Source organism: Rhinolophus hipposideros (genome assembly GCF_964194185.1).
Source record: "Rhinolophus hipposideros genome assembly, chromosome: 3".
NCBI classification, from domain to species: Eukaryota; Metazoa; Chordata; class Mammalia; order Chiroptera; family Rhinolophidae; genus Rhinolophus; species Rhinolophus hipposideros.
Genome location: NC_138049.1, coordinates 56965956 through 56992596, shown reverse-complemented (window position 1 = coordinate 56992596; position 26641 = coordinate 56965956). Strand labels below are relative to the sequence as shown.

General features: G+C 32.3%; 1 protein-coding gene across 1 annotated transcript in view; it reads left to right on the top strand.

Moving 5' to 3' along the window:
- Positions 1 to 26641, top strand: part of UFL1 (UFM1 specific ligase 1) — a 36023-nt gene extending 9382 nt beyond the window's left edge. Inside the window, exons 7-19 of the mRNA XM_081044812.1 lie at positions 2611 to 2669; positions 9909 to 10055; positions 11304 to 11479; positions 12694 to 12873; positions 14598 to 14718; positions 17012 to 17128; positions 19747 to 19864; positions 20990 to 21156; positions 21241 to 21371; positions 22400 to 22480; positions 22796 to 22881; positions 23393 to 23573; positions 24477 to 26641. Coding sequence (XP_080900938.1) covers positions 2611 to 2669; positions 9909 to 10055; positions 11304 to 11479; positions 12694 to 12873; positions 14598 to 14718; positions 17012 to 17128; positions 19747 to 19864; positions 20990 to 21156; positions 21241 to 21371; positions 22400 to 22480; positions 22796 to 22881; positions 23393 to 23573; positions 24477 to 24686 — 1774 coding nt within the window. The 3' untranslated portion in view covers positions 24687 to 26641. The remainder of the gene's footprint in view (positions 1 to 2610; positions 2670 to 9908; positions 10056 to 11303; positions 11480 to 12693; positions 12874 to 14597; positions 14719 to 17011; positions 17129 to 19746; positions 19865 to 20989; positions 21157 to 21240; positions 21372 to 22399; positions 22481 to 22795; positions 22882 to 23392; positions 23574 to 24476) is intronic.

Here is a 26641-nt window from a genome sequence, read left to right as displayed (position 1 = left end):
ATTATAATCTATTATCATTAGTATTTAGATTTTCAAATTGACTCCGGTTCAGCTAGTGGCAGGCCCTTCAGGCTACACACACATATATATATATATATATATATATATATATATATATATATATATATATATATATATGTATATATATATATATATATATATATATATTTATTTCTATATTTTTATCTACGTGTATCAAAAATCATGAATTCACACAATACCTCTAATGCCCTTCCAATACCATAAATTTTGTTCTGTTTTTTTTTTCCTTTTCCATATTTATAACTCCCTTCTCTGACTGAGAAACCTAGCTTCCATAACCTTGAATATATTTACTTACTTGATTAATTCTCTTGTATGTGACTGAGCTCCCATTGCTGCTGTTGCTCTCTTTCCTGTGTGGATACCCTCCTTACTCCACATGGGCTCTGATAACTTCCATCAGATCACCCTCCTAACACAAGAAACTGGTAATAGAGTTATTTCTGGGAGAGTAGCTGTAACTTTTTTGTATCCTATGACTTATTAGTCAAAAAATAAAAACTAAAAATACATTTGTCCTGTTGATAATTTTTTTGACTAATTACTGTGAGTATAGTTATCGGATACAATAAATAATATTTTTATGACTCATAGTAGCCCTGAATTTCTTTATATAGAGATAATATCAAACCGCAAAACAAATTCTGAGCCTCAAAAAATGTTGGTAGGCTGTGTGGCTTCCAGGTAGTTCCATCTAGTGCGCCATGTTTTCATATTTGCGTCTTAAAATATAAGGAATCACCCCACTTTTCTGGTCTAACTTCAGAGAAAATACCTGCATCTCTGATTTAAAAAGGTTTATATTTATTGTTATTATTGGTAGCCAGAAAGAAGAGCAGAAAATTATTAGTGAGGTATGTAGGTATACTAAATTACATTGTATTCCAAATAAAAATAAAAATTCAGCAGCTAAGTTTCATTGCACAAAAAAAACTAGAAGTTTTGTTCAATTAAACATTTATTGAACACCCACAGTAAGTTATGCACCCAGAAATTTTAAGATAAAGTGCTTCCAGGAGCCCTCTACATTTTCTAGGGATGTGTTCAGATAGAAGGGGGAAAGAAAGCAAACAGAAAACAAAACATGAGAAAGCTGTCAATCATTACAACATAAACAGAAGAGAGCAGAGTATGCAATTGGTTTGGGGGCTCTAAATAATTTAGCTGAAAAATTTGGGTAAAACAATTTAATAAAAGCTAAATTGATCCATATAATAATTTGGGCAAAATAATAATCTATGCAAAACACCCCAAATACAGGGGTTTTAAATATAAATTTATATCCAGACAACTGTTTTGCCTCTCCCAAATTTGTCATGGAGAAAATTTATAACATCTGAAATTATCAACAATAGAGGATCAAATAGCTTTAATAAGTTAAAAGTCTCTTAATTATATGCATAAGCATAAAAACATAGACTAAACCTAAACCAGAGAACAGACATACTGGATTAAAATAACTAGGGAAAAAAACTATAGTCAGAAAAAGTCTAGATGCTTCTTTTAGTTTCCTTACTTTGAAAAAATTATTAGAAAGGCACTCACAGGGAATCTACCCCAAATAAATGAAAACATGTGACCACACAAAGACATGAACACAAGTGTCTATAGCAGCATTATTCATCATAGCCCCAAACTGGAAACAACCCACATGTCCATCAACTAATGAATGGATAAACAAAATGAGGTACGTGCATACAACGGAATGTTATTCATCAATAAAAAGGCATGAATACTGACTGGTTCATGCTTAATTATGCAGGAACCTCAAAAACATGCTAAGTGAAAGAAGCAACTCACAAGAAATCACATATTGATTCAATTTTTGTGAAATCCTTAGAAAGGGAAATTATAGAGGCAGAAAGCAGATGAGTGGTCTCTAGGTCTAGGGATAGCAGCAGGAATAACTGCAAACATCTATGAAGGAAGTTTTTAGGTGATGGAAATGTTCTAAAACTGATTGTAGTTATGGTTGCTCAACTCTATAAATTTATTAAGATCACTTAATTGTATACTTACAATTGGTTGGATTTATGATATATAAAGTATACCTCATTAAAGCTTTTTTATTTTTTTCAAAAAATGCATATACATTACAGAAAATACTGATAAGCAAAAATGAGCATTTTAAGTGGATCCCTACCAGTCACCCACCTAATCTGGGAATATATAATTTCTGATTCTTTCTAGTTCATCCATGATCTCATTTTTCTTCAAACATAGAATCATATAACATTCACTTGATTATTCCCAAGTGGGGAGCCTCCCAGACAGAAAGAATAGAATGAAGAAAAACAAACATACAATACAGGGCAAGGCAGATGGTCAAAAATCACTATATGATGAAAATTTTGGTGGGAAAGTAAATTGATCCTGCATTGGGAAGATAGAGCCATTCCCCTGGTATTTCAGTAGCATAATTTTGAGTAAGGACGCAAAATGTGATGCAATTTTTGCCTTCATTTTTAAATTTTAAATTAATTGCTTTTTTTAATAAACTAATTGTCTTATTTTTATTTCATAAATATGTATAACTGTATAACAAGTTTTTGTTTTGTTTTCATAAAGGCCTACAGCAGTGAATTCTTTGATTTCAAAATATGGATTTCAAGAGCAGCTTCTTTATTGTGAGTTTGGTTTAAATGACATATCACTTAATTAGCTGCTGAATAGACTATTAATATAAAACTTACTAATTTTGATGTTTATACCTCTTTTAATCTTAAGACTTATATAAATAAAATATTTCCTGTTGAAAAGTTTCTATACCAATTTTCATGTATGTGTTATACCCACCAAACATTTAGTGTTGGCTACCACCAGAGGAGTGGAATGAAAACAAAAAATTGTGTGTATGCATGTGTATAAAATACTCTGTAATTATACATATACATATAGAGATTTAAAATTGTAGTCTTAAGAATAAGTCTCACTTTGTTTATTACAGATTTTTCTAAATTTTCTAATATGGAAGTAAATAGTGTTTGTCTAAGAAATTTTTACAAAGAGTATAATGGCAATTACGTGCTGGTTACGATCCCTACTGGAATACAGCCAAACTATGAAATGGGTATTATTACTATCCCCATTTCGTGGATCAGAAAATGGAGACAAAAGTAAAATGACTTGCCAGTGTTTGCAGCTACTAGGAGGAAGAGTTGAAGATTGGACTTAAGCTCCCTGAATCCAGATCCATCCTCTTAACCACAGCATTATATTTTTCTTATAGGTAGGGTTAAAATGTGTTGTTCCAAATTAAACAGTGAAAATGTAATAACTTATAAAAATTTCCAGATTATGTCATAAAAATGGCGGCATGTGGTGAGTTTCTTGAAATCTCCCTTGGAATTTACAGCAAACTGGACAACTATAATTCTACAAAGGACTCCCTATGCAGAGACAGGCAAGACTAAGAAGTGCGCAACTGAAATCATCTAAAGGGGTAAACAGAGCCGTTGAAACACACAGGTTCTGAAACTGGTGCAGGAAGAGCTTTGGAACTTCAGAAGGACTCCACATCCCCCCACAGTGGTGGTGCCCTGTGACCCAGGGGACCTGTTCACAGAGGAGGAGCCTGCCTTCCAGGCAATCCCCCCATTGTGTGAGAAGCCGGAAGAGTGCAGAGAAAATACAACACTACAGCGTGAGAGAGAATAAAAGGCTGAAGTTGGAGCAAAAATAAAACACTCTACCAACACCTATTGGAAAACAAAAGAAAGACCTCTTCCTATCAATCTGTTGCAGAACCCACTCCTGTAGATGCCTAGGAAGAGAAATAATAATTCTTTAATTGCCATGAATAACCAAGGTAACAAGACAGCTCAGAAAGAAAATGAAAAGTCTCCAGAAAATTAACTTAAAGATATGGAAATATGTGACTTAAATTACAGAGAATTCAAGATTGTACTTCTTAAAAAAACTCAGCAAGATGCAAGAAAACAGACAGGCAGTTTAATGAACTCAGAAATACAATCAAAGAACAAAATGAACACTTTACCAAAGAAATGGAAATTCTAAAAAAGAGCCAAATAGAATTTCTGGAGATTAAGAACTCAATAAAAGAAATGAAGAGTGAAATAGCCAGCTTAAGTAGTAGAGTTGACCAGATGGAGGAAAGAATCAGTGACATCAAAGATAGAAATCTGTAAATGACATGGATGGAAGAAGAGAGAGACTTGAGACTTAAAAGAAATGAAAGAACTCTATAAGAACTTTCTGACTCCATCAGAAAGAACAATATAAGAATAACGGGCATACCAGAAGAAAAAGAAAGGGAGAAGGGAACAGAGAGTATATTCAAACAAATAGTCGACGAGAACTTCCTCAACTTGTGGAAAGAACTGGATCCTCGAATCCAAAAAGCAAACAGAACACCTAATTACCTAAATCCCAACAGGCCTTCCAAGGCACATTGTTTTGAAACTGTCAAAAATTAACGACAAAGAAAGAATCCTCAAAGCAGCCAGGGAAAAGAAAACAGTAACCTACAAAGGAAAGCCTAGATTATCATCAGATTTTTCAGCAGAAACTCTACAAGCCAGGAGGGAGTGGATCCAAATATTCAAACTATTGAAAGAGAGAAATTATGAGCCAAGAATAATATATCCAGCAAAGATACCCTGTAGATATGAAGGAGGAATAAAGACCTTTCCAGACATACAGAAGCTGAGGGAATTTTCTAACACACGACCTGCACTACAGGGAATACTGACGGAGGCTATTTGACCTGAAACAAAAAGGCAAAAGAATACAAAACGATGAGTAGTATTACAAACAGACAGAAGCAGGAAATAGCAACCCCTACACCAAATAGGACACTATACACTTAAACATGACATACAGGGTAAAGAACGGGGGAGAAAAAAACTTGAAAACAAAGGAAAAAGACAACTTGCTACTGCAGCGCAGAAATCAACTCACAGCATAAATAGGCATAATTTGTGACAACAAAAACATAAAAGGGGAGAGAGTAAAGGTCTGAACTGGCACAAGGGAATGGAGAAGTAAGCCTGCTAAAGAAAATGGAATAATCTAAATATGAAACTTTCTTTTTGCATAAACTTAATGGTAACCACTCAAAAAAAAATCCAGAATTGAAATATATAATAAAAGAAGAAACAGAGGGAAAAATCATAGAATACCCACCACACTGAAATAATAGACAGCAACAAAAAGGCAAAGAAACAATGGAGACACAGTCTTACCAGAAAACCAAAGATAGAATGATAAGAAATTCTCATATATCAATAATCACGCTAAATGTAAGTGGATTGAACTCACCAATAAAAAGACACAGAGTAGTAGATTGGATCAAAAAACTAAACCCAATCATATGCTGCCTCCAAGAGACACATCTCGGCTACAAGGACAAATATAGACTACAAGTGAAAGGGTGGAAATTGACACTCCAGGCAAATGGTATCCAGAGAAATGTAGGTGTATCCATACTGATACTAGGTGAAACACACTTCAGGATAAAAAAGGTTAACAAGAGACAAAGATGGAAATTTCATAATGATAAAGGGGTCTATACAACAAGAAGACATAGCAGTCATCAATATTTACATCCCCAATCAGGGAGAACCAAAATATACCAAGAAACTACTAACAGAACTAATGGGAGAAATTGACCAAAACACAATTATATTATGGGACCTAAATACATCATTGACAGCTATGGAGAGATCATCCAAATAGAAAATAAATAAAGAAATATCAGCCCCAAGTGATACATTAGATGAAATGGATATAATTGACATTTATAGAGCACTTCATTCTAGAACATCAGACTATACATTCTTTTCTAGTGTACATGGAACCTTTTCAAGGATAGACCATATATTGGGACCTAAAAGTAGTCTCAGCAAATATAAGAAGATTGAAATCATACCAAGTATATTCTCTGATAACAAGGCTTTGACATTGGATATCAATTGCAAAATGAAAACAGGAAAAAACACAAATATGTGGAGATTAAACAACATACTTTTAAAGAACGACTGGGTCAAAGAAGAAATAAGAGGAGAGATCAAATGATACATAGAAACAAATAAGAATGAAAATACATCCTACCCAAATTTTGGGGATACAGCAAAAGCAGTATTAAAAGGGAAATTTATATCACTACTGGCCTATCTCAAGAAACAAAACAAATCCCAGATAAATAACCTCACGTTACACCTTAAAGAACTAGAAAAAGAAGAACAAATGAAACCCAAAGTCAGCAGAAGGAAGGAAATAATAAAATCAGAGCAGAACTAAATGAAATAGAGAACAAAAAGACAATAGAAAAAAATAATGCAACAAAGAGCTGGTTCTTTGCAAAGATTAATAAAATTGACAAACCCTTGGCTGGACTCACTAAGATAAAAAGAGAAACGACACAAATAAACAAAATCAGAAGTGAAAGAGGGGAAGTTACCACAGATGCCACAGAAATACAAGGATTATCCAAGAATACTATGAAGGATTATATGCCACCAAATTCAATAATCTAGAAGGAATGGACATGTTCTTATAAACATATAGTCTTCCTAGGCTGAATCATGAAGAATTAGAAAATCTAAATAGACCGATCAACAGTAAGGAAATTGAATCAGTCATCCGAAACCTTCCCAAAAGCAAAAGTCCAGGACCAGATGGCTTCACTAGTAAATTATATCACACCTTCAAATAAGATCTAATACTTGTTCTATTCAAACTCTTCCAAAAAATTGAAGAAGAGACAATACTCCCTAACTCATTTTATGAGGCCAGCATTACCCTGATACCAAAACCTGGTAAGGATAACACAAAAAAAGAAAATTACCGACCAATATCTCTGATGAATACAGATGCAAAAATCCTAAAGTACTAGCAAATCGAATGCAACAATACATTAAAAAGATTATACATCACGACCAAGTACAGTTCATTCCAGGGGCACAAGGATGGTTCAGTATATGCCAGTCGATCAATGTGATACATCACATAAACAAAATAAAGGACAAAAATCATATGATTATATCAATAGATGCAGAAAAAGCATTTGACAAGATACAACATCCATTTATGATTAAAACACTTAATAAAATGGGTATAGAAGGAAAATACCTCAGCATAATAAGGCCATATATGACAAAGCCTCAGCTGCTATCATAATTAACAATGAAGAACTGAAGCCCTTTTCTCTATGTTCAGGAACATGACAGGGCTGTCCCCTATCACCTCTGGTTTTCAACATAGTATTGGAAATCCTAGCCAGAGCAATCAGGCAAGAGATGGAAATAAAAGGCATCCAAATTGGGAATGAAGAAGTTAAATTGTCACTTTTTGCAGATGACATGATACTATGTATAGAAAACAGTAAAGACTCCACCAAAAAGCTATTAGAAACAATAAACAAATAGAGTAAAATTGCTAGCTACAAATTCAATATACAAAGTCCACTGCATTCCTATATACTAACAATGAAATTGCAGAAAAACAAATAAATAAAACCATTCCTTTTGAAATTGCCACAAAAATAGTAAAATACCTAGGAATAAATTTAACCAAGGATGTGAAAGACTTATATACTGAAAACTGTAAGACATTTTTAAAAGAAATTGAAGAAGACACAAAGAAATGGAAAGATATTCCATGTTCATGGATTGGAAGAATCAACATAGTTAAAGTGGCCATATTACCCAAAGCAATATACAGATTTAGTGTAACCCCCATCAAAATTCCAATGGCATTTTTTTTAAAGAAATAGAACAAAAAATTGTCAGAGATCCATGGAACCACAAAAGACCCTGAATAGCCAAAGCAATCCTAAGAAAAAACAATGATGGAGGTATCACACTTCCTGACTTCAGATTGTACTACAGGTCAACAATAATCAAAACAGTGTGGTATTGGCAGAAAAACAGACACAGAGATCAATGAAATAGAACTGAGGACCCAGAAATAAACCCACATAAATATGGACAGATAAATTTCGACAAAGAAGCCAAAAATATACAATGGAGAAATGAAAGCCTCTTCAGTAAATGTTGCTGGGTGTATTGGAAAGTCACGTGCAAAAGAATGAAACTAGACTGCTATCTGTTACCATATACCAAAATTAACTCAAAATGGATCGAAGACCAAAACATAAGACCTGAAACAATAAAATGCATAGAAGAAATCCTAGGTACTAAACTTATAGACCTTGGGTTCAAAGAACATTTTATGAATTTGACCCCAATGGCAAGGGAAGTAAAAGCTAAAATAAATGAATGGGACTGTATCAAACTAAAAAGCTTCTGCACAGCAAAAGAAACCATCAACAAAACAAAGAGGCAACCAACCGAATGGGAGAAGATTTTTGCAAACAATGCCGCTAATATCCAAAATATATAAGGAACTCATACAACTCAATGACAACAAAAAAACAAACAATCCAATTGAAAAATGGGCAGAGGACCTGAATAGACATTTCTCCAAAGAAGACATACAAATGGACAATAGACAAATGAAAAAATGCTCAACACCACTAATCACCAGAGAAATACAAATAAAAATCACAATGAAATGTCACTTCACACCAGTTAGAATGGTTATCAACAAGACAAATAGTAACAAGTGTTGGAGAGGCTGTGGAGAAAAAGGGACCCTCAAACACTGTTGGTGGGAATGCAGACTGGTGCAGCCACTGTTGAAGGCAGTGTGGAGTTTCTTCAAAAAATTAAGAATTGAATTACCATATGACCCAGCAATCCCTCTCCTGGGTATCTACCCAAAAAATCTGAAAACCTTTATCCATAAAGATGTATGTGCTCCATTGTTCCTTGCAGCTTTACAGTGGCCAAGACATGGAAATAATCAGTATATATACACAATGTGTATATATACACAATATGTTGTGGTATATATATATATATATATATATATATATATATATATATATATATATATATATATATATATATTGTGGTATATGTACACAATGGGATACTATTCTGCCATAAGAAAAGATGAAATAGTACCATTTGCAACAACATGGATGGATCTTGAGATTATTATGCTGAGTGAAATAAATCAGACAGAAAAAGTCGAGAACCATATGATTTCACTGATACGTGGTATATAAAACTAAGAACAAGATAAACAAATGAAGAAACAAAAACTCATAGACGCAGACAGTAGCTTGGTGGTTACCAGAGGGTAGGCGGGGAGAGGGGAGGTAGATGAGGGTAAAGGGGATCAAATATATGGTGATGGAAGGAGAACTGACTGGGTGAACACACAATGTGATATATAGATGATATATTACAGAAATGTACACCTGAAGTCTATATAACTTTACTAACAATTATCACCCCAATAAATTTTAATTACAAAAAAAGGAAAACAATTCCATGGCTTTATCTCATTGTTCTAATATGATCTGGGTATCTTGATTTTTCTAAATATGAGAAAATTGAATTTAGTGACATTAGTGATTGTATATTACCTATTCTCAAAGTATTTTAGTCATCCCTTTTAAACAAATCATGAGATAAATAATGACATAGTTTTCCCCCAAAATTACCCAAACTGAAAATTCAGTGTTGTTAACTAGTTTACTAGTTTGAATTACAAGTTCAGCACCTTTACCTAGGTGCCAAAATTTTGTCAATTCATGGCCTGACTATTCTCATAAATGGCAGGAAATTTTTGTCTAATATATATATATAATGTATAATATATATATATAATGTCTTCACTTATGCAATTTAAACTTGAAATTGCCTTTCTAAAGGGTAAAGATAGATTGTAAAATAGTAAAGCTTTGGAGTTGGTCTTTTTTTTTCTTTTTTTTTTTTTTTTTTGAGATTTATACCTGCTCTGATTTATTTCTATTTGTTTGGTTTCGTTTTAAGCTGTGCTTGAAGAACTTGTTAATAGTGGACGCTTACGAGGCACTGTGGTTGGTGGAAGACAGGATAAGGCGGTGTTTATCCCTGACATGTACTCCAGAACACAGAGTACTTGGGTGGATTCCTTTTTTAGGCAGAATGGCTATCTAGGTAACTTTTCTTTTCTTTGAAATTAAAGCTGCTTTCTAATACTACCCACATTCTTAGAAAGTTTTGTACTAGCCCTAGGAGTAAACATGTACTTTACTGGTTGGTATCCAGCAAATTTTAGTGGTTCTCTTTAAGTATAAAAGAGACTGCAGGTTTTTGTGGGTCTTGAAACTGAGTTTCATTCCACAATTATTGAACAGTTGTAGAAATGCCAAAAGCTGGTATTGCTTGTTACCAACAATCTAGTGATAGGATACTATTACAACTTTAAGTATTTTTTAATTCATAAAAAGTAATTATATTTAATTATATTTTATGAAGCTGCCCAGTTTTTCAGTTAACAATATCTTAGAAATATTTTATTGGCTATCACGTTTATAGTGTTCATTTTCATTCATTATCCAGTACTTCAGAAACATTGAAGTTATTCTAAATTCAGTTTCTGAGGTTCTGTCATTTATATAATGTAGATTGATTGAATATAGTCATTAAAACAATTAGCAAATATATATATAAATACATATATATGTTTATGCATATATATGTATACATATATATAAAATACATATATTTTATAACCCAAGTGAAACCACGTAACAGATCAGTTGCTTTCTCAGTAAAAACCTGTATTGTGTCATTAGTGTTCAAACATTTTTAAATGCATGGTAGAATACATCATTTAATGATTATTTGGGGATGAAGAGAAGATGGTAGATATCTCCAATAACTTTAATAGTTGTAAATTTAAGTCTTCATTTTTTACTTTTATCTTATATCCTAAATCTTTTGCTAGTTTAATTTAGACTGGAGAATTACTTTGTCCTAAATTGATGAAACATTTGAAAAATAAATTCCATTCCTTTAGTTAATGGTCATAAGCAAAATAGATTCCAGTTTTTTGTTTCTTTACTTAAATCATTACATTCTCCTTTACCTCCCTTCCTACTTTGTTGCTGTATAGTTCTCATGTTTACTTTTGACCCCTCAGTTGGACAGGGAGTAATACTTCTGGGGTTGAGAAATTACTTGAACCAATTTTTCTACAAATACATTTAGTAATAAAAAATTTGGGAAGGTAATATAAGCAGGGAATAGGCTGTGGTACATTTCTATTCTTTATTCTTAAAAAAAGATATTAGAATACAGTGTATTCACTAAGAATAGGTTTTGGTAGAATTTAACTTTTCTAAGATTTCTGAAAAGTGTGAAGCTTGACAGCTCTATTCCAACTTTGTAATATATTTCTAGAATTTGATGCTTTGTCCAGACTTGGAATCCCAGATGCTGTGAGCTACATAAAGAAAAGATACAAGACTACTCAACTCTTGTTTTTGAAAGCAGCTTGTGTTGGCCAAGGGCTCGTTGATCAGGTCGAAGCATCAGTGGAAGAAGCCATCAGCTCTGGAACATGGGTGGATATTGCAGTATGTTTTTTTCTTTTCTTAATTTTTCTATAAACTAACTACAACTGATATTTTACTAATATGCAGCCATTTTAAGAATTGGGATACATAAAGGTAGTGTTGGCTTTAGAGCCAAATCCTAGCAGTAATGGTTATAACAAAAATAATCTTAATGATATGATGCTTAAATATGTTCTAGCTTTTGGAATAGGGTGTCTTTTATATGTGGATAGTCAACATCCAGAATCCTATAAATCTCAAAACAAACAAGCAAACAGTATAAGGCTCATATAAGCCCTGCTATAAAAAATTGATGAGACTCCTCACAATCTTTTCCAAGCATTTACAACTTTACTGGCATCAGGCATCGTGTCTCATTTGTTTATCCCTTATCCATTAATCTCTGCTAATATATTAACACAAGCTGCTTCAGCACTGATAGTGTTTTGCCTCAGGGTTCAGTATTGACCTGCCTTTATTATGCCAAAAAGATAGGTGTAGGTAAAGAGAATGAAATAAGAGACCAATCCATTATTCACTAGTGAGGGCCTAGACTCCTTGTATAGCAGAAAATTCCTTGTCTTAGATACACAAGTTCGCAAAGATTCCAGATATAAGTGTCTGTTTATTCATTCAACAAATTTTATTAAGTGCCTTCTGTGTGCCAGGCACCATTTTACTTGCTGGGAGTGTGTTTTGTTCAGATAAGTTTCCTGCTCTCAGGGAGGGGTACTTTCATTAACGGTAAATAGTTGATAAAAATGATAGTTTCATATACTAGAAAGAGCTGAAAAAAATGTATTTTGGAGGTAAAGTTATCAAGACTTGATAGTGGAATTTTTGTATGTTTATGAGAGGAACTGAGTGTGACATGTAGGGTTGGGACCTGATCAAGCAAGTAAAGAGTGGTACCATTGAGATGGGGAAATGATGGAGAAGTGTAGATGGGAGCTGGGAGTCTGGAGGCAGGTGGGTGCAAATCATTGTTGGTTTGGACATGTTAAGTCTGAGATGTCTATTAGCCATACAAGTGGGAAGGTTAGGAAAGCAGGATGATATATGATTCCAGAACTCAGAGTGACGATAGAAGCAGAAATGTAATTTTGGAGGTTATCAGTATATAGATGGTTCTGAAAGCCATTGGACTTAATGAGATCATCTAGGAAGAGCACATATGTAAAGTTATTTGTATTATGTTGCATTTATATTTGTTTTCATTTTGTTTGTAATTCTAGCCTCTGCTACCCAGTTCTTTATCAGTTGAAGATGCTGAAATGTTGCTTCAACAAGTGATGCGAGCATTCAGCAAACAGCCTTCAGCTGTAGTCTTTAGCAACACTGTTGTAGTCAGTGAAAAATTCATAAATGACTGTACAGAACTGTTCAATGAACTGATGCACCAAAAAGCTGAAAAGGTATGCCAGATTTCCTTTCACCTACTAATCTTAACAGTAATCATCATATAAGAATCATCTGGAGTCTTTTGAAAAATGGAGTAAGCTGTGTTTTATGTTATTTGAACACTGTGTTTTATATGTTATTTTCTTTTACTGCATCGTTCCTTGTATTTCCTTTCCTCTCCTGAATTTATTTTTCTGCTTCTTCATTCCCATCAGGACATACAAATTAGAACTTAGGGAGCTGATTTTATGAATCAAAATTATATAAATGTAATTATACACTTCACAATTAAGTCACGTGAGGGTATTGGCCCAACATTAAATTCCACAAAAGCAATATCTTTGGATTATATATATAAATATACAGTGTATTTATCAATCACTACATATTATATTTTCTAAATCTAGCAGAGTCTCATTAATTTTTACTACTTGGGGTATACAAACCAGATAACTTACTGAGGAAAGAGAGTCTTTGTTACCATCAAAATCGATTAGTTCCTCAGAATAACCACTGTCAAAGTATTTAGCAGCAGAGGTCATGCTAGGTCTGTTTTAGTGACTGTTCAACTCATGTTTCTAATTAGCAGCACCATCTACTTATAAACCCTCCTCACAAATACCCCATTTATCTTAGACTGTTAATAAATTCATGAGAGCTTATTAAATATGTAAATAATTTGTATTTATCTATATTAATTTTAAGCTCTTGAATAGTTTAAAAAATGAAATAATTTTCTACATATGGCCTGCTAAGTAGCAGAGAGGAGTGAAAAGTACACAGGGTTGATATCCGTAAACCTGAGTTCTTTTCTCAACTTGTTTATTCTCTGTTTGATTTTGGACAAATAGACCTCCAGTTTCCTCATTTTCAAAGAAAGGATAGTGATGCCTACTCTCAAAAGGATAAATGTAAATCAAAGAATAATGCATATAAAATTCCAGATACATCTTAGCTACCAGTTACTAAATGGCTATATTATTATTTTTATTTGTGACCTTAAGAACTTAAGATGGTCATCGATTTTTTTTTTTTTTCCATGTGCTTCTCCCTCCAACCACCAAAATAAATTCAGGAAAAAAAGGAGATTCTATCGTTTGAACTATCAACATTCTAAACATTTTTCTTTGGAAAATCAAAAGGGAAATAATCATTTTTAAAATGAAAATGGACTTCTGTCCCTACAGATTTAGAACACCTTTCCATGATAAAGAACTGGTTTCTGGACTGGGAAATAGTTCATTGTTCTTAACATAAATTTTTAAAAGCAGAATCAAGAATGAATCCAGAGATCAAGAATGAATCCTAAGTGTGCAACTCATATATGTGCATTATGGTGGGGTGGTGGGGTGGAAATTTTATCTTTCTAGTAATCACAGGTATCCAGTATGGCATTGGACGTGGGAGTCTCAAAAACAAAGGTAGCTAGGATCACCTGTTAAGCAGCAGGAAAACCAGCAATAAACTGCTGAAGAGGATTGTATCTGATGCTGTGTGATCAGTTGTTCAGTGACCAGATAGGATTTCTCATTAGCTGACAATACAAAAAGCCAAGAATAGCAAAGAGACTGATTTTTGGCAAAGAGAAACAGTCTCAGTGGCAACTGTGAGACAAATCTCTATAACTATTATCAATGAAACCTAACAATTAGCATGTGAGTACATAAACAACTTTTATTTTATGCTTTTTGTAATGCTGTATATTTTTGCCTACCCAAAAAAGCATGTTTTATTTCAGGAAATGAAAAATAATCCTGTTCATTTGATCACTGAAGAAGATCTGAAACAAGTCTCCATTTTAGACAGCATTAATACAAGTAAAAAGGATAAAAAAGATGAACGAAGAAGGAAAGCAACAGGTAATTATTATCAAAGAAGATTCATAGATGAGTTTTTTATTTGTTGCAGTGAACTCTGCACTCTTCAGCCCTTTGAAAGGCATTTTATGTGGTTTATTCATCTTTAACTACTAATATTAACCAAATCTTTTGCTAATGGAGTTAATTTTGATTATAAAAATAGAAATATTGGTGACTATCTTATGTTTTATTTGTGAGAACTAAGGTAATTTTATCATCTGGCCCAACCCCTGTTGTTCTCCGCCCTCACCCGTTTTGTTCCAGCCCAGTAGCTTTTTAGCTTTTTCTGTTTTGTTTTGTTGGGTTTTTTTGATTCTCACACTTGACAAGTTTGTGTTCACCTCACGCACAACTTTTGCTCTAGCTGTTCTCCCTACCTGGAATGTTCTCTCCTGAACTTCAAGTAACTTGTTCCTTCTTGTCATTCAGAGATCAACTTTACGTCAGTTCTTCAGGGAGACCTCCCTAACCACCGGAATAGTAGACAAAGTCACTCCCCATCATATTATCTTGCCAGTTTTTTTCCATCACTTTTATCACTGAGATGTGTTTTATTATTTGGGAACCTTGTCTATCACACTTTTTTCTCGTTTCGCTAGTACTTAGAGCCCTCTGGCATATTTCAGATTCTCTAAATATTTTTTTGTATGAATGAATTTTCCAAGGAGATATTTTCTCTTTAAATTTCTTTTTTTATATTTAGCCACTGGAAATTATTCTAGGTAGCACTGGTATACTGGTAATTTGCATTTGGAAACTAACATGTATTTTTTATAATATTTATATTAGGAACAATTTTAGTTTATTAGCGATATCAGAGTTAAAGAAACTAGATATTCAACATATTTCATTAACAAACACAGGCATATTGAACATGTGTTATAAAAATAATTTTTATTTGCTGTGGGAATTTTCTATTTTTTTAAGATCATTTCTTTCCTCTTCAAAGCCTTTTTCTACAGTCTTGCAATAATGATATTTTTAAATTTCTCTCTATTCTATAGGAAAACTATATAGCAAATTACTCGAATAAATGACAGTATACACAGCCGTACATATTTTATCATATTATTTAAAGATATAGTTATAAATTCACCTTGATTAATTTGTTGCACTTATGTCAGTATAACTAGTCTATTTTATTTCCATTTAAAAATTCAGTCATCTGGTATTTTGTTCTCAGTGGTAGTACTATTGTATTGCAATAATTGAATTACAAACCATGGAATGATATCAGACATGAAAGTTTTCCTCAAGAAACCTGTTACCAAATGTAATAAAAAGCACATTGACTTTAGACTTGTGCTTTTGAAAATTGTATTTTTATCATAAAAACAAAGAAAAATAATAGAACTTGTAGGATTTGATGAAATCTAAAGGAATTGTACTTAGAATTTAGAAAAAGATCTTTATATAAATTATTTTATTGAAAAATGAATCTTTTATGGAAAAATATAGTTTTAATAGTTTTCAATGTTTCAATCCCATTATTATATACATATTTTGTTGAATAGATATTTTAAATTTAAATATGTAATAGAGAAATAGCTCAATAACATTTTTTACTTTTATGGTGTTTTAGTTTCATAATTTCTTTTTTTAGTCTTCATTTAACCAGTAGGTGATTGATATCTATATTTTTCTACTTAACAACTTAATATTCTTGCTCCACAGTTTTAGGTGCTCTATAAATATTTATGGAGCTCCTGTTATGTGTCAAGAATTGCATGAACCCCAAGGATACAAATATTAGTGGGACATGCTTGCTGCTCTCAAGAAGTTCATTGTCTTGTTGGGTGGTAGGAGAATCAGGATGTCTCTTGTAAACATGGGTAATAATTTTCAACCAGGAAGTCAAAACCAAGTATAATTCAATTTGTGAAAAACTGTGATAGGGGATATTCTGTTACCACAGAGATGAGCAAATGAGGGCACACTTACTTTGGGGAAGGTTGGAAAGGAGATAAAGGAATGGGTTTGACCAAGAAAATGTCAGACAAAGCTACAGAAAAGAGGTGTCACTAAAGGAGGAGGAGGAACAGACTGCGTTTAGAGCAGGTAAGTTATCTAAGTGCGTTGCTCAAATTCAAAAAATTTCATATTTTATTTATTACATTTTTATTGAATGTATAGAACTTTTAATAAAGAAATGTCAACATTAAAGAGTGGCTGAAAGTTTAATTGTTTGGATTTTATTTTTCTGCTGTAAAGTTAAATATGACCATATAGTGTCATCATTTTCTAAAAATAGTAGTTAAATTAGATAATACTAACTAATGTCATTTTCCACCAGAGGGCAGTGGAAGTGTGAGAGGAGGAGGTGGTAGCAATGCCAGAGAGTACAAAATTAAAAAAATCAAGAAGAAAGGAAGGAAAGATGATGATAGTGATGATGAGTCCTCTCACACTGGTTAGTAACATTAGTTTACTCTTCCTTTGTATATGCATGATTTTTTTAAAACATTTTCTTAAGATGTATACAGTTAGGTGTATATGCTTGTACAGGAAGTCCTTGCTTTGCAGTTTCATTGGGCATAAATATCGGTTACCACAGTTTAGTTAAATGATATTAATCCCCCAACAACATGGTTTATATTACAGTTTACCAGGGTATGTTAATGGTGAGTAAATGTATAAAGTACTAATTTCATGCTAGGTCCTCAGCCCATAAATCGGCACATAAATAACAGATGTGCATCATGATTTATGACAATCACATCACTTACTTCAGTTTATCAGTGATTGATCACTGTGCATTTCTTTTTTTTTTTTTTTTTTTACTGTGCATTTCTTATTCACTTCACGCACAGACAACAAAACATGTAGTTGGGTTGCCTCTTTTTTCCCAGTGATAAATCAATGTGACATTTTACAAAAATGGATAATCAAAAGAAGGAATTGGCCAACAAAGATGAAAGTACAGCAATTAAATGAAAAGTGATAACACTGGAAATAAAATATGAATCAAGAATAAAAGGAATTGTAGAAAAAATAGCCGACTGTGGGAATGTTGACATTGCCGCAGTTTAGGGGACTGTAGCTGTGCAGTCAGAGGAACTTGGTAAAGACGTACTTACTGACGCAAATGAGGAAAGTGATTGTGACAAAAAGGAAGAAAATGTCTTAGATGATGTGAAGTTGGCAGAAAACTTCACGACGTTGAAAGGGCAAAGGATAAAATGTTGGAAGCTGACCTAGAGTTAAAAAAGGAGTATGACAACTTGCCAAGGCATAGATGCTTACTCTGGATTATAAATTACAGGGTGAGGACAAAACAAGCACTGCCCAAAATATTCCTTATGAGTTTTTACAAATAAATAAAACACTTCCATTGTCCATGTTTCTGAGTTAAATTATAATGTACTAAATTATAAATGTTAGTTTTATTTTTCATTTCCCTATACATTTATAACCATCAGTAAGAGCTTTTAATGTTTTTACAGACTTTTTTAAAAGATCATAGAGCAATCGTAAATTTTCCCATTGTTTATTAAGAACACTTTGCATAGCTTCAGCTGCATAGTCATTTTTATGGTGTCCCACTGCTTTGCAAAGCAAATTATAATATTTTATGAATAGTATTTCTGCAAATTTAAGTAAGAAACATTAATTTTGTACACATTAACTTTTTTATAACTCTTGATTGGTTAGTTACTTCTGTCTAAGGGGGAGAATTAAGTGTATAATTCTTTTCCTACACTTGTTAGTGTTTGGTGTGGTTAAGTTAGGAAGAGACATCCTACTTTGTTTTTCTAAATAAAATTATAATATTTTATATTTCAATTTTTGTAGGAGAGGGAATGAAGGTGTATTTAAGAAAAAAAACTTTTCTAATATCTGTGGCCTTAAGTAATTATTAAATGGGGCATGTGATACTCTTATTATACATAGATTATGGAGAAGGGCTATAAAATAATAGTAAAACTATTCTACCTAAAAAATGTAATTTCATTGCTTTTGAAAAACGGTCATGTTGTAATTTCTGAAATGGGGGATGTAATTAGGTTCGCAGCTAAAATATAGGATCAACTCAGTGTGAAACATTATTAGAAGGAAATACAATTTAATAACTTTAAATGCCTGCATGAAACAAACAGAAAAATCAGAAGCTCTTTGGTGTGAAAGATCAGGAATGGATAGAATAGTACCCATCTATTTTAAATCTGTGATCTCAACTACTTACATCTTGATGCATAGTGAAATTGTTTTTTGAGCTATTTTATTTTTACTTCTAAGGTTTCATTTTTAGATTCAGTAACTAATTTAGCTGGATATCATCATCTTTATACTTTTATAATTAATAAGGGAAATACTATTAACTTTCTTTATCTTCAGTTTATACGTCTCCACGTAAATGAGTAGATATAACATTTCCGTAATTAACAGTTATTTTCATTACAGTAGCTGTATACAAATTTTCCTTAGTATAGAATTATCTTTGTGATAGCAAAAATAACTAATGGGTGTAAAATTATATATATTTTTTTATTTATGCCTTTGCAAAAATGATAATTTTTAGCTTGATCCTACTTGACTTGTGGACTGATTATAAAGACTTTTCCTAAAACTCTTATGTAAATTATAAGGATGATTTGATTTTTGGTAAATATTTAGTTTTATAAAAAATTCTTCTCAGTATCCATTGTTCAACAAAGAGAATTTATTCTTTCCTAAAAGATTTTTTCATTTGGTTGATTGTTTTAATATCTAACTATTTGCATTATCCAACTTAAATCGGGGGAAGCATCTTTATTATTTTCTGGTTGACTCGTAGAAAACAGTCATTAAATGAGATTAGAAAAGTATTACTCAGAAGAAATGTCACTATGTACACTATTTTTAAAATTGTGTTAAAAATCATTGGTATTTGATATTGGCAATTTTGTTCATGTAAAAATTAATATCAGTCTTTATGATAGGCAGTGAATTACTACTTTATGAAATATGTTAATGGAAAATTATTTGCTTTCAGGTTGCTCTTTTGTTTGTTTTGTTGTTGCTTTTTCTCATTGTTCATTTCTATTACAGGAAAGAAGAAGCCAGAGATCACTTTTATGTTCCAGGAGGAGATTGAAGATTTTTTAAGTAAACGCATACAAGATGCTCCTGAGGAGTTTATTTCTGAACTTGCCGAGTATTTAATAAAGCAAGTACAAAAGCATATTGTTTTTCTATTTGATGATATAAATTCAGTGAGTTATTAAATAAAATTTTCACCGAGATGATAGAAAACATATCTTAGGTGTTTTCAAAGCTTAGAATTGAATCTAGCCACCAAATTCCAGACTCTGTTTGCCTACAAAGGCAGTTCAACAAACATGTAAGTGCTTTGGGCAAGGCAGGATGGGAAATAAAAGGGGAGTGTGGAGTTGTCCTCATTCACTGACCTTATTGTCCTAGTTGGGAGGAAACCACCAGCACTAATCACTGGCTGGTCTTTTCCATGGTATGAAAAGTCAAGTTTAAAAGCAGGAAAAGATTATTCTCTATGTAGATTTGACACAGTGCACTTTTAGGGAGAAGATAAAGTCACAAAATGCCTTTGAAGAGATATGAGTTTAGACAGTACTAGCTTGAAATGAGCCCAGCTAATTATTTTTACACAGAAAGTGAAAAAATTGTGTTTAACTTGACCATTACTAACTCAGGTGGTCTTCCACAAATTAGTCCCACTGTATAAGCTGCTATAAATGCAATCCAGTAGCCCAATGCATCTAACTTTTTGAATTTAGAAATTCAGCTTTTCTAGTGAGATTTTTTTTATTTAAGTGAATAGTTTTTGTGCATGAATATATTATCATATTTTTCATATGTAAGGTGAAATAGTTACTAATCATTTGCCATTCGTCTTTAAATAATCTTTTCTGAGTTGAATATAAATAGGGTTTTTTTAAAAATGTTATCTTTATAGTACTTTAGTAATTGAGAATTTAAATTATTATTCCTGAGAATGGAGAACAGATTTATAGTCTACTATTCTCCAATTAATTTTTAAAAGCTGCTTTGAATTGAATTTGAACTGAAGCTTTTGTTATTGTTTTTGTTGTCTTTAATGCAATAACTTTGAGTACTTTAAAACTGAAAAAATAATCCATTTAAGTTAGAATTCCTGGAATTGGAGGACAAATTCTTGTGAACTATTTTCCAAATTAATCTTATTTGTTTAAAAAAATAGAGATCTTTTTTAAGCCCTATGTTCATAGAAGAAAAAAATTTTTATCTATGTAAATCCAGTACCTTTTCATAAACAAAATATGTTTATCTTGTGTAGACCTCTGAATAAAATTTACCTTGAGGTGGTACGTTCAGTATTCATGTCTTCAACAACTTCTGCCTCTGGGACTGGTAGAAAGCGCACAATCAAGGACTTGCAAGAAGAGGTTTCAAACCTGTACAATAATATTCGATTATTTGAAAAAGGGATGAAGTTCTTTACAGGTATACTTAATACTATTTTCTCATTCATTGGTTCTCATAATTTTTCTTGGATATTCATTTTAATAAAGCACCTTTATTTTTCAGATGATACACAGACTGCTCTTACCAAGCACTTGCTAAAGACAGTCTGTACTGATGTCACTAATCTCATTTTCAACTTCTTAGCTTCGGATTTAATGATGGCAGTTGACGATCCTTCAGCCATTACAAGTGAAGTATGTTAATGATATTATTGCCGTTCTTGATGTGCTTTGTTTTGAAATCTGAGCATATTTTAGTTTCTCACATCTGAAATAGTCCAAAAGGGAAATAAAATAGAGGAAAGGGTTAGGGATAAAAACCTATAAAATGTTTGGTAAAGTTTGGTACAATGTATATACAGTTGCTAGGAGGATTAGTAATATAACCAGTCTATTAAATAATATTATATAGGAGGAAAAACACAAAATTTAAAAATATATGATTATAAATAGCAAAAAAAAAAAATAGTCATGGAGATACAAAATAGTCATGGAGATACCATAGAGAATGCAGTCAATAATATTGTAATAACTATGATGTCAGATGGGTACTAGATTTATCGGAGTGATCACTTTGTAAGTTATATAAATATCTACTCACTATGTTGATACTTGAAACTGATATTGTATATCAACTGTAATTGAAAAATAAAAAAATATATTTTTTAAAAATGTAATGATGCTTAATTACTTTGGAATCAATAGCTTTATTTTTTCCTAATTATCGTTATGTCACATCCCCTTTTCCTGCTGAGTTGCAAGTCCCTTAATAGTGTTGATGCCAGATTCCATAACTTTGCAGTCATTTTCATTTAGTGACACTATCTTGTTTCAATATTTAGACTGATTCTACAGAGAATTAATCTAATCTCTAAAGAGATTTCTCTCTCTCTCTCTATCTCTCTCTCTCTATCTCTCTCTCTCTTTCTGTCACACACGCACACATCCTCTCTTCCTCTCATCATCTTATATCGCTGAAGCAGATGGTGGGAGGAATAGGACTGCATCTAGCCTCTTTGGTTAACTGGCTATTGGCTAGCTCTCTGATTTGAGAATGTTTTTTAGCATATTTTTATCTCTAGTTTGAGATCTAAAATTGAAGAACAAACATAAACTCCAACCGTGTCTTATAGTAATAAATATACTTTTCTGTTTTGTTTTGTTTGGTCTTATTATCCATCATGTGTCAAAGACACAATCCTGAAGAATTTTTCCCCCCATAGGTAAGAAAAAAAATTTTAAGTAAATTATCAGAAGAAACTAAAGTAGCCCTCACAAAACTCCATAGCTCTCTGAATGAAAAGGTAAGCAAAGTTTGATTCTGTTTAGATATTAGAGCTAGAATTTGTGATCTTTGAGTAGATTTTTATCAGAATATTTGTAAACTAAATCTAAAACCAGCATTCTGGACTCAGATAGCTTTTTGGGAGGTGAAGGGGAGACCAAGCTGGGGTTAGTGTACCCTCTTTAACGCCCTAAATCAGAATTCCAAATTTAATGACAAAATAACCTTTTATAAAATTGTATTTAGGGAATAAAATTACAAAACATGATTAAATGGCTATATTTCTTTTATCAGTCTGTTTATAAAGTAAATTGTGATATTAAATACTTTTCAGAGCATAGAAGACTTTCTTTCTTGTCTGGATTCTGCAGCAGAAACTTGTGATATTATGGTGAAAAGGGGAGACAAAAAAAGGGAAAGGTAACATTGAATTAATCTATGTTATTAATAAATTCTTAAATGTGTTATATGTCACATCTGAAATTGGAATTTCACTGTCTGAATCTTGCATAGAGAACTGTTGTATCTAAATGGTTGTAAACCTTCAGGCATATTCATTCAGTCTTAATATACTTCAGTCTCCATCCCTGACCCATCTTGATATGGGAGCAGAGCTCCTGAACCCCGTAATTGATCAAGCCTGGGAATGTTTTATTAGCTTTGACACCTTCTTTATGGGAAACCTATTTAAATCAGTGCACTTCTATTTGATCCCCAACAACACAAATAGCATACTTTAAGTGTCCCTGCAGTATTGTTTCTTTTTCCTGTCATTTTCTAGTATATTATCCATGGCCCTTAGGCTGTATCCCGTATTTTAAAAGTCCCTTAAATATTTATGGAACTAGATAATTAAATTAGAGCAGTTAAAAATGAATACAGAAGGTAAGAACTGAAATCGGTGAGAATTTGTGTTTTTATTTCTGTTTAGGCAGATGCTTTTCCAGCATCGACAAGCCCTGGCTGAACAGCTGAAAGTCACAGAAGACCCTGCTCTTATTCTGCACCTCACATCGGTCCTGTTGTTTCAGTTCTCAACCCACAGCATGCTCCATGCACCTGGAAGATGTGTCCCGCAGATCATTGCCTTTCTTAATAGTAAAATTCCAGAGGTATTACACTTTTGATCCACTTAAAACTTTTAAAGCTTTTAGATGCTAATATTTTAAATGGATAGATGTGAATCATTGCAAACACTAAGACATTACTGTGTTTCCCTGAAAATAAGACCTAGCCAGTCAGTACTAATGCGTCTTTTGGAGCAAAAATTAATATAAGACCCGGTCTTACGTTATTATATAAGACCCAGTTTTACGTTGTGGTGTGGAGTGGGGTGGGGTGGGTTGGGGTGGGGTGTGGTGGGGGGTGGGGTGTGGTGTGATGTGATGTTATATAATACCAGATCTTACATTAATTTTTACTCCAAAAGATGCATTAGAGCTGATTGTCTGGCTAGGTCTTATTTTCGGGGAAACACGGTAACATCATCTTCCTGTTTCCATATATGAAAACAGTGAATTAGGAGATTGATTTTTAAAAACTCAGTATAGCTCAAGAATCTTTTAGGATTCTATGAGATCCATGATAAAGAATATTCTGAATTTGGAAATTAGCTTTTTGAAAAGATATGGTAATGGCCTGTCTTCCATTTCGTCTTATTCAGGTTTAAACTGTCCTTTGAGGGGCAGCTCAACAAGTCTTATCTTATAGAAATTCTTCTGAGAAACTGCTCCTCTAAAAGTAATTTTGGTTTCTTTGAACTTTCATCACTTTGACTGTATCTCTGGGTATAGAACCTAGCTAAATCAACTGTTAAAATAATCTGTATTCATGTTTTCTCTCTCCTAAACTGTGAACTCTTTGAGAGCAAAGACCTTGCCAGATTCAACTTTCTACTTACGTGTCTAGTGATTTGTAAAGATGAAGACCTTTGATGTGTATTGGTTGAACAAATCCTACTTTGTTCCACAGAAAATTAAATCATGTTTAACTTCTTCTCCTTTCTCTTTTCACAGGACCAGCACACTCTTTTGTTAAAGTATCAAGGTTTGGTTGTTAAGCATTTAGTTAATCAAAATAAGAAGACTGGGCAGGGAGATGATCCCTTGAGTGATGAAGAACAAGAAGACATCACCAGTGCTACTCGTAAAGAGCTTCAAGAACTTTCTTCATCCATTAAAGACCTTGTTCTCAAATCTAGAAAATCATCTGTGACAGAAGAGTAATGATCTTAATTTACTTTTGCCATATAGTAAACATTTTTTTTCCCAAAATTATTGGTGAGTGGTTATAAAAAATACTCACTTTACAATCCCCAGTGCCCTCATAGCCACTCACACACATACAATTTAGTTAAAACAGTGGTGTTATTTTTAATGTAAATATTTTAAAAATGTGAATTTTCGTAAATTGAGTTCTCTGTTGAACCTTTCTTTTTGACATTATAATTCTAAAAATTACATGTTTTAGGTTTATTTTTGTTCCAGATGCTGAGTGAAGAATAACTTTTCTGATATCTTTCATTTCTAGTATAGAGCTCATCGACATGTTAGATTTCAAGTAACATCATTATATTTATACATATTAAAGAGAAACATAAAATGTGGTCATATTTTTAAAAAAAGAAAAATCCATTGGTGTCAAAAATGAAAAGCATGTATTTTATTTTAAAATTAATAGAGAATGCTTTAAACCTAATATACAAAAATTTGCAAAATATATATATTTTTTATTATAAGCCCTCTCTCTATATCTGGCAGATAGCGGGCCTCCCATCTCCCCTACAGGGTGAGCTTTTATATGGTTGGAGGCTTCAGGGATGCCCTTGCAAGCGCAGAACACCTGATGGGCCCATGCATTGCTGCGCTGTATTCTAAAACAAGATGCTGACAATAGTAAAAGAAGAAGTAAAATTTACTGCTAATAAGTATAAGGCACATGTTAACATTGAGATAACTAAGAATTTTATGCAAACATTTTTCTTTAACCTAGTTTCTGAATTTCATTTATTATCTCAGTAGTCACTGTAGCACCTAATACTTTGTTGTAGAGGGATTTATAAGTGCATTTAAAATCATTGGGACCTCTTTTTCAAAAATCAAAAGAAACCCTTAGAAAAATAGATCTTTTTTTCCCTAAAGATTATTAGTAGTTATAACTAATTAAATTAAATTAACTAATTAAAACCAAAATATTTCTTTGAAGTATCATTTCAACATAATAAATTTTAATCAAGAATTTATATCAGAAAGGAATTTATTTTGAAATATAATAATAACTTAAATTTAGAATATTAAAAAGTACTATTTTATATAATTCCTTATATAGCATTTGAAACCCTCTTGGAAAATATTTGAATACAAAGATCAGTCTACTCTAATTCTAGACAAAGTGTTAACAATGAGTGAAAGGAATTACCATATTTCTCCGAAAATAAGACCTAGCCAGACCATCAGCTCTAATGCGTCTTTTGAAGCAAAATTAATACAAGACCCGGTATTATGTTATATCATATTATATTAGACCGGGTCTTATATTAAAATAAGACCGGGTCTTATATTACTTCTTGCTCCAAAAGACTCATTAGAGCTGATGATCTGGCTAGGTCTTATTTTCGGGGAAACACGGTATATAATTGCAAACGTATAAAAGTTGATAGAAATGTAACAAATTTAAAATGTTTTTTCATTGATAATGTTTTACTAATGTATTTCATATAGGCAAAGGAAGAAATATGACCAATACTTTATGACCACACACTCCAATTAGTTTTGTTTATTCAGCTTCCAAAATATTAAACACTCAACATAATTTTTAATCTTTGCCTAAGAATTTTATCATTTGTTTCAAAAGATACCAAAGTACTATCCATGTTTTTGTCAAGCTAGATCACAGACAGTAAAGCAAAAAAAAGCATTCAGACTATTTAGACTTTCTTAATTTGTGAAAATAAAAATGGAAGAGACGATGAAACAAAAAGGAAACTATTCTGTTTTGTTTGCATTAAATATTTTTTGTTTTTCACAGTAAATAAGTTTATATTTTGTAAATTATATAGCTGATTTTGTATGTACAAATCTAATTTCCTTAATAAAATAAAAATTGTTAAATGTTTATCTGCAATGCTCTTAATGGGCAAATTTAAGAATGTTATTAAAAATAAAGTTACCTGTTTCTATTA